Consider the following 9,491-nt stretch of genomic DNA (forward strand, 5'->3'; position numbering starts at 1 on the left):
CAGCTTGAGGGTTGAAAATGTTTAACAGAGTTCATAGTGTCTACAGTATGAAAATAAATGAAGGAAGGGAAAGAGGAGAGAATGAAAGGGACTGAGAGGGACAGAGAGAAGGAGGGAGGAAGGGAGGAAGGAAAAGCTGGACTCAAATGGAAGAGGGATATTTAATACTTACTGAATATATGTACTAAAACACAAGTATTGATGGTAGAGTGATAAAGAAAAATATGATTCAAATCTGCAGTAAACAGATTGGACCTCTAGGCAGTTTTGGTTTCTTATCCTCTGCTGTCAGAAAGTGTCTGTGTAGTAGGAACAGACAACAGAACATTTGAGTTCTACAAATCTAGAAAGTTCAAGAAATGCTTGAGAGAAGATGAACAGGAAACCAATTATGAAATATCCAAATCTTGACAATATTTTGCAGTTTTTTTTAAATTAAAGGTCTTCTGAGATACACATATACTTCTATTTGTCATAATGTTGTTTTGAGAAACTTACAGTTCAAATAATTTAGATTATCAAATAATAGTTTCTATTTGCAGAGAGACTAAACAGATTGTAAAGACGACTTTGTGTTTCAAGAGTGACCTGATTTTCAATATAAAAGTATAAATAGCTTTTCTGAGTAGCTGCTAGAATGTCAGCCATATAAATCAACAAGACACGTGTCTCTTTATGTACACTAAATATACTTAGATAATATTTCTACAAGATAAAAAGTTGAAGTTTATTCAATTTTATTGTTTATGAGTAATGTATCACAATACAATTTGTATAGTGTCACGGATACAGACTTTATAGTGAATTTCTCTCCTGAGATGACTCAATTTCAGTGAGAGATCAGTTACACATTCATCTATTTTCTATGTGATGCAATTTGTCATGCATAAAATGAAAGTATTATAATGATTCATTTTGTTTAATGAACTCAAAATATAGCTAAGTGTATTATTGGGCATAATTATAAGAGTTAATTTTCAGGCTTTGCTGGAGACATTTTTAGATTAGTATAATTTTATTACACATATTTTCTGGCAGTGTGCATGCCTAAGATATTTAAGGCATGCATTTGGGGGCAAGTAACAAAAGGGCATCCCTAAAACAAGGCATCTTCTTTCATGCTTTATCACTTATGAAATATTTGAATAGTTTTTCACAAGAAATTCTGGGTTTATAGTGTTTGTAAAGTTAAAAGTCTCCTGAATCTCCTGGGAAGGTAGATAATGATGTTAGCTTGAGGTAACATCTGGAATCTTTTCAGATTAAAGTAGAAACTCTAGAGGATTCACAATGAACTTTTTTGTTGTTAAATCCCCAGATTCAGTCTTACCATGGTAAAGCAGAAAGTGTCTAGAGATTTCTATTAGTGAATCTGAGCTCTGAACACATTTATAAGTCACTGATGGATCTCAGCTCATATGTACCTTCAGAGAAAATGCCAGAGACCACCTTTTGCATGGTTTCTTTCATTTACATACTAAAAAAGATCCTTAAGGCGCTATTATATATATATATATCTTTTTTTTTAATTTGGGGTTTTTTTGTGTGTGTGCAAAATATTAGGAATAAATGATTATGACATGATTACTGTCCTTCAGGAGCTCACAGTGTCTTGCAGAAAGATACATGAAAAGGAGTAACCTCATTTTTCCTACTAAAGATACAAATGAGGTAATATTTACATTAAAACTTTAAAGTACAATAGATCCAAGCCTCTCAACTCTTTTCCCACTTCTGGTTTTGCCCTCTGCCAATAGCTCTTTTAGGGATTTTACAGTGGAGCTGGTCACCTTCAAATGTCACAGCTGACATCAGGCCAGGCCTCTGTTAGAGAGGGTTGGAGTTTGGGCAGCACATTAAAGGGAGGTGACTGATGTCAGCCTGACTTCCCTTCTGTTCCTGGAAAACATTCTTGCTACCAGAGTGCTAAAACTTTCCTGCGCTTGCTCCCTTGATCCACAGACATGCAGGCTCCCTTGGCACACCTCATCGGCGGAACAGGATATGTACATGCTTGTCACAGGCTCTCTCCAGGCCAGGGAGTCCCTCTGCCCCAGATACAGGACTGGCTCATGGACCCGGATGTATTCCATTCATCCTATGTGGTGAGATATCTTTCAGGCCCTTCTTTCTTTAAATAACCACATAGAGATGAATTTGGACTATATTCTCTCCTACATGACAAAGGAAGGCACTGGGGAAAGGCATAAAATAGCTGAATTTCCTTTCAGTCTTTTTCTGCTATTCCTTTCTACCAAAATCATTTCTGTTCTCACATTGCTCTTTAAAATGCTAGTTACACCATTTCTTTATTTTTACAGAGCACCCTGCAGTGTATGAAGCTAATTTATATGTTCTTTCACTGAATAAGAAACTAACACTATGGTGTGAATTAGTTTAAGGTTTTATCCTCACTAGGTGCAGGGTGCAGAGGAGGTCAAAATGATGAATATTTTATAACAATAACAATACTTAGTTTTTTTAAGTATTTACTATCCACCAGGTAGAATCATCAGTAGGTTACATGTATTGTGTCATGTACTCTTTAACACAGGGAGTGACTACCTTCATTCTTTTTTACACATGGGAAAAATGAGACAGAAAGAGACTGAACAATGATCTCAGGAGGAGAGCCTAACCGTGAATGCCAGAGCGTGTATGCTGAGCGCTGGACCACACTGCATCCCTCTGTAAAGTTTCAGGCAGCCAGTGTTTGTGTGAGGGTAGCAGTATGGTGCAAAGGAATGATCAGACCCCAAGCACACCATGTGGGTGACTGCTTAATTTTAACACTAATCCTATGGGTGACATTCAGATCTATAGCAGATTCAGGGAATGGGGCTGATTTACTGAGAGGTGTTCATTGTAATCTACAAGAGACAGAGAACATAATATCTTACAGTCACTTCAAGGTAAGTTAGTGAAGTGAAGTCGCTCAGTCGTGTCCGACTCTTTGCGACCCCATGGACTGTAGCCTACCAGGCTCTTCTGTTCATGGGATTTTCCAGGCATAGTATTGGAGTGGATTGCCATTTCCTTCTCCAGTGGATCTTCCCAACCCAGGGATGGAACCCAGGTCTCCCGCATTGTAGACAGATGCTTTACCATCTGAGAAGTTAACCAGCTAATAAAAACATGCAGTCACTAAGATCAGTTATTTCTACAGAGATCAGAAAATGGTAAAGGGACCTAAAATACAGTTTTGATATCTGAAATCATCAGACTGTAAAGTTTTCCTCCTATAAAATGATTTTGATATTAGCTAAGTCCATTAGGTAGGAAAGAGTTTTGTTGTTATCCTCATAGCTTATTCTAATACAATTAGATCCTTAATAATAGTTTAAAAAAAGGAACTAGTTTCTCAGACACAGGCAGCTGCAAACTAGCTAATTGGTTCTGGGTCAGTGGGTCTTTTTCTACTTGTTTACTGTTAGTGTTTCTTTGGGGGAAAATGCATTGCAACACCCCACTGATCTATTGTCTTCCTACATATTGTTAATTCAAGGACTTTGGCATTCAGGGAGGAAATTATGGCCCATCAGGGTACATAGTATATTCTACTTTCCAGAGAAAGGTCAGGAGAAAAAGAAAAGAGAGAAGATAAATATAAAACCTTTAAATCAAGACTAAATCCCAAAGTTATTCCTTGGTTTGTATAACCATCAGTCAATAACAATCAATTGCAATTAGTCAGAAAAGAACTAAACCTTAGACCTGCTGAACAGATGGGATAAAACAGAAAAATGAAGCCACCTTCCATCATCCGACAGACAAAACCACATGACCATTTTCTTGTTATTGGTTTTGCTCCTCATTAAGATGTGTTCATTTACTTTCTTTTATTTTGAAGCTCCTAGTTAGAATCTTGAAACTAGAATTGTCTTCCATGAAGGATTTTGCTCATTACTCTTCTGAATTCCAGACGGCTTGGGGAAATAATTGTTTATGCTTTAATTATCCATCTCCAAATACAAATAACCCAGAGACCTCTTTTGAGCTCATTCTACTATTCGGAATTCTAAGTACTTCAGCAAATATTTACTCTGATGAGAGTACAGAGTTTAAGTTTAACACATAATTCTTGCCTTCTCATATGTTAAAATCAGGAGAAGTTGAAGCCAACACCCAAGATAAGTAACAAACTTTGTTGGGTATGAGGAGCCAAGAGAGTTCAGTCAAGAAATAGAACTTGGTTGTATTTATAATACAGGTAAAACTTTGATAGAGAAAAAAAGCACAGGTATTCCAATGAAGAGAATAGAAGAACACTAAAGCAGACTTTTTGTCTTTTTATACTGTCATGGGGTTCTTGTGGCAAGAATTCTATGACAAAGCTATGGCAAACCTAGACAGCATATTAGAAAGCCAAGACAGCACTTTGCTGACAAAGGTCCGTATAGTCAAAGCTATGGTCTTTCCAGTAGCGTTGTATCACTGTGAGAGTTGGACCATAAAGAAGGCTGAGTGCCAAAGAACTGATGTTTTTGAATTGTGGTGCTAGAGAAGACTCGTGAGACTCCCTTGGGCAGCAAGGAGATCCAACCAGTCCATCCTAAATGAAATCAACCCTGAGTTCTCATTGAAAGGACTGATGCTGAAGCTGAAACTCCAGTAATTTGGCCACCTGATGTGAACAGCCAACTCATTGGTAAAGTCCCTGATGCTGGGAAAGATTGAAGGAGGGAGGAGAAGAGGGCAGCAGAGGATGAAATGGTTGGAAAGCATCACTGACTCAATGGCCATAAACTTGGGCAAACTCCAGGAGCTAGTGAGGGACAGGGAGGCCTGGCATGCTATAGTCCATGGGACTGCAAAAAGTCAGACGTGACTTAGTGACTGAACAAAAAGCAAACTTGTGGAGGCTGGAATGTGTACTATGTGTTTGTGGGAACAAGGACCTTATCAATCATTTCAACATACTGAAAGAGACTTCTTTCCATTCCATTCATAAATGGAAAGTATACACCCTATATATAATATATACATTATATAGTATGTATTTTGTATTTAGTATATACTTTCTATATTATACATTATATAAAATATATATAATATACATTATATATATATATAAAATCTTTTAAATAATTCTGAGCTCCGTTTTTTAAAGCTCTTTAAAAAGATCAGCACCTCTTTATGATGAAAACGCTCCAGAAAATGGGCACAGAAGTAACCTCCCTCGACATAATAGAGGCCATATACAAGAAACCCATAGCAAACATTCTTCTCAGCGGTGATAAACTGAAAGCATTTCCTCTAAGGTCAGAAATAAAACAAGGGTGTCCACTCTTGCCACCATTATTCAGTATAGCTTTCGAAGTCCTTGCTATGACAATTAGAGGGAAAAAAAAAAAGAAATAAAAGGAATCCACATTGGATAAGAAGTAAACTCTCACTGTTTATGGATGACATGATACTATACATAGAAAACCCTAAAGATGCCACCAGAAAATTATTAGAGCTAGTCAATGAGTTTAGTAAAGTCACAGGATACAAAATTAATACATATCCCTTTCAGTCTTATACACTGACAATGAAAAATTGGAAAGAGAAATTAAGGAAACTATCCCATTCGCCATTGCAACAAAAAGAATAAAACACCTAGGAATAAAGCTACCTGAGACAAAAGACCTGTATGCCGAAAACAGTAAGACCACAGATGCAAGAAAGCAAAAAATGACCCAAACAGATAAACCATGATCTTGGATTGGAAGAATCAGTATGTGAAAATGACTGTAATTCGTAAGGCAATTTCCAGATTCAATGCTATCCCAATCAAATTACCAATGGCATTTTTCACAGAACTGGAACAAAAAATTTTACAGTTTGTATGGAAACACAAAAGACCCCGAATAGCCAAAGCAATCTTGAGAAAGAAAAATGGAGCTCTGAGCTCCTTAAGCATAAAGAGTATAAATATCTTGTGTTAGGAGCCCAGTAAAAACGATTGGGTAGGAGAATGATAGGGCTTCGCTTGTGGCTCAGCTGGTAAAGAATCCACCTGCAGTGCGGGAGACCTGGATTCGATCCCTGGGTTGGGAAGATCCTCTGGAGGAGGAAAGGCTACCCACTCCAGTATTCTGGCCTGGAAAACTCCATGGACTATACAGTCCATAGGAATGGAAATTTTATCTTAAAACTGTAGAAAATAATTAAAAGTGGATCTTGAAGTCCAGCTGAAATCTCCCTACTTTATTTTGCATCAATTTAAACAGGATAATAATCATTTATCTATTTAAACAATAAAGGATCTTGCTGCTGCTGCTGCTCAATTGCTTCAGTCGTGTCCGACTCTGTGCGACCCCATAGACAGCAGCCCACCAGACTCTGCTGTCCCTAGGATTCTCCAGGCAAAAACACTGGAGCTCAGGTAGAGCCTAATAAACAGAAATACACATAGAAATATATTTATAGCATGGATAGTAAGAGCAATGCTGAAGATTTGCATAGAGAGAAAAAAGGTACTGCCCTGGGCTTAATTAGTATTGAGATGAAGTATGATGAGTACTATTTAGCCTGATGAAAGAGACATAGGAAGTCCATATAGAAGTTATAGATGCAAAGCTTGGTGTCTGTGAAAATAGGAGCTTGGTATTGTTGGACAGAAAGCAGATAGGAAGAGAAATGAGATACACCTACTGGAGTTAAAAACTAACTGGATCATGGAAGCTTTTGTAGACCAGTTAAGAGATTAACTTCCTCAGGCCGGTGGATAGTCACTGAGAGTTTTCAGGAGGGTAAGATCATGGCAATGTGAGTTGTAGAGAAATAACTCTCAAGGCTAGTAAAAGTAAAGAGGGTCACAACTGGAAAGGGTACAGTTAGCAGGAATAAGTGTGATCTCAGGTCAGGCTGTATGACTGCTGTCTTTTCCTGGTACACACCTCTGTACTTCTTGGCTAACTCTGACACATTAAGTCTTGGCTCAAATATTACTTTATCAATGAGGCTAACCCTATTAAAGCTTTAATCCTCTCACTTTTATATTTCTTGTGTGTGTGTGTGTGTGTGTGTGTGTGTATTCTGTTTTATCACTTTAGGACTCTATTTTTTTTTTTAGCAAATCCAATATGATTTTGGGGAGGAAGAAGAGGTAAACATGTATTCTAGTCGTCTATCTTGATCTGAGAGGCTGCCTTTTAATAGGAAAAGTTGTTTCTTCTTTTTAAAAATGTTTTGTGAAATAAAATTTGATACTCTCAGGCATTTAGTGAATACAGAAGACTACAGTTTTCACTTCCCTTTGTTACTCAGAAAATCATATCATGACTTTGTACCATTTCTTATTGAAATCTCTCCTGTAAAGCAAAAACAGTCCCAAAATGAAGGATCTTCAGGGGTCATAGGAACTGCAGATGATATTAAATCATTAAAGGTGAGAATAGTAAACTGCCTCTGGGTTGCTTTAGAATCATCTTGAGATGTAACATTCTGATGTCTAGATCCATTGGGTTTCCTAAGAGCTACTGCAACAAAATGGTGCTCATCTATTTTGCTTTCCTCAAATGCCCATTCTTTTTCTTCTTCTCCATCCAAAAATAAACGTGTTTCTTTATAAACTTGGCCTATATCCAGGTTTAATGGGGATATATCGAATTCAAGCCGCTGCAATTCAAATCCTAATCCAACACCTATTGCTTTTATGAAGCTTTCTTTCAGTGCCCAATTCCTATAAAACATATCCAGCTGAGTCCATTCATCCTTAAAGCTTCTGATTGTTTCCCATTCTTTGTTGGTGAACTTTCTTTTCATAATATGAAAAAATTCTGGAATTGAACCACGACCTGGAAAACTAGTCTTCATTATATCAATTCCAACTTGTAGCTCAGATTCTGCAGCAAGTACAGCACAGTCTCCTTGATGAGAGATGTTAAAGTTGAAATTGGGGTAAGGATTCAATGAGTCTTTTGCAATAACTGGTTTTCCTTTTGCAGTTCTTTGCAAACGAATATTATTCCAAGGTATATTCAATTTCTCTGCCACTAATTTCCTTATCATCAGACGACCAGCCAGGGCGGCCTTAGCGTCCCGGGCGAAGACGAACTGGCCGATGCGCTCCTTCTCCTCGGGCTGGATCGATCGCACCGCTAGCAGCCATTCGGCACGGCTGGGTAGCCACGTGCCACAGGGAAAAGCCCAGCGCACGCCCTCCATCGCCGGCAGCACGCAGAGTCGCTGGGCAAGGAGAACCATCCACCAAAGGCCCTCGCCGCCGCCCCGGGCTCGATGGCGCGGACGCGGGCGGAGAGCCTCCCAGCTGCCCCTGCGCCGCGTGCGTCGACTGGGCGCCGCGTGCGTCGACTGGGCGCCGCGTGCGTCGACTGGGCGCCGCGTGCGTCGACTGGGCGCCGCGTGCGTCGACTGGGCGCCGCGTGCGTCGACTGGGCGCCGCGTGCGTCGACTGGGCGCCGCGTGCGTCGACTGGGCGCCGCGTGCGTCGACTGGGCGCCGCGTGCGTCGACTGGGCGCCGCGTGCGTCGACTGGGCGCCGCGTGCGTCGACTGGGCGCCGCGTGCGTCGACTGGGCGCCGCGTGCGTCGACTGGGCGCCGCGTGCGTCGACTGGGCGCCGCGTGTGTCCGCAGGACCTGGGTCACTGGGGGCGGGGCGCCGCATGCGTCCTCCCGCGCGGGGGCGGGGCGTCGCGTGCGTGGGAGGGGCGCCGCGCGTGTCCGCGGGACGTGGCTCACCGGTGACCCTCACTTCACAGCACCCGCGCGGCCGCCGCCTCCTCTGTAGCGGGAGCCGGGACCCTGCTCTGCACTCTGCGTCCTCTGCGTTCTCACTTTTATATTTCTGATCCTCATTATCCTATACTATTTATGTTAGTCTGTAGTACGTACCAGCTTTAGGTAACTAATTTATTATACTTATTGTTTCTTTTCTGTCTCTTCCAACTAGAATGTAAACTCCAGAAAGGCAGGGATATTTTTTAATGTGTGAAAAAAATTTTTTTTACTGGAATTTAGTTGCTTTACAATGTTGTGTTACTTTCTTATGTGCTTAGCTGCCCAGTCAGTCACAAAGAGTGTCCGACTCTTTGTGACCCCCCTGGACTACAGCTTGCCAGGCTCCTCTGTCCATGGGATTCTCCAGGCAAAAATACTGGAATGGGTTGCCATTCCCTTCTCCAGGTTATTTTCCTGACCCAGGCATCGAACCTGTGTCTCCTGCATTGGCAGATTCTTTACTGTCTGAGCCACCAGGGAGCCCTGAAAGAAAGTGAAAGTGAAAGTCGTTTCAGTCGTGTTCGACTCTTTGGGACCCCATGGGCAGTGTGCCCGCCAGGCTCCTCTGTCCATGGGATTCTCCACTGGAGTGGGTTGCCATTTCCTTCTCCAGGGAATCCTCCAAACCCAGGGATCGCACCTGGGTCTCCCACATTGTGGGCAGATTCTTTACCACCCGAGCCACTGAATCAGCCACACGTATACGTGTGTCTCCTCCTTTTTGGATTTCCTTCCCATCAGGCCTCTTCAGAGCGCTGAGTCG

General features: G+C 41.1%; 1 protein-coding gene across 1 annotated transcript; it reads right to left on the minus strand.

Annotated features, from left to right (window-relative positions):
- Positions 1–7,263: 7,263 nt before the first annotated feature.
- On the minus strand, positions 7,264–8,193 carry LOC128068362 (L-aminoadipate-semialdehyde dehydrogenase-phosphopantetheinyl transferase-like). The gene has a single exon (XM_052661511.1). It carries the CDS (start codon positions 8,191–8,193, stop codon positions 7,264–7,266), a length of 930 nt encoding a protein of 309 aa, XP_052517471.1.
- Between the last annotated feature and the right edge of the window lie 1,298 nt (positions 8,194–9,491).

Source organism: Budorcas taxicolor, chromosome 24 (assembly GCF_023091745.1).
Source record: "Budorcas taxicolor isolate Tak-1 chromosome 24, Takin1.1, whole genome shotgun sequence".
Taxonomy (NCBI): Eukaryota; Metazoa; Chordata; class Mammalia; order Artiodactyla; family Bovidae; genus Budorcas; species Budorcas taxicolor.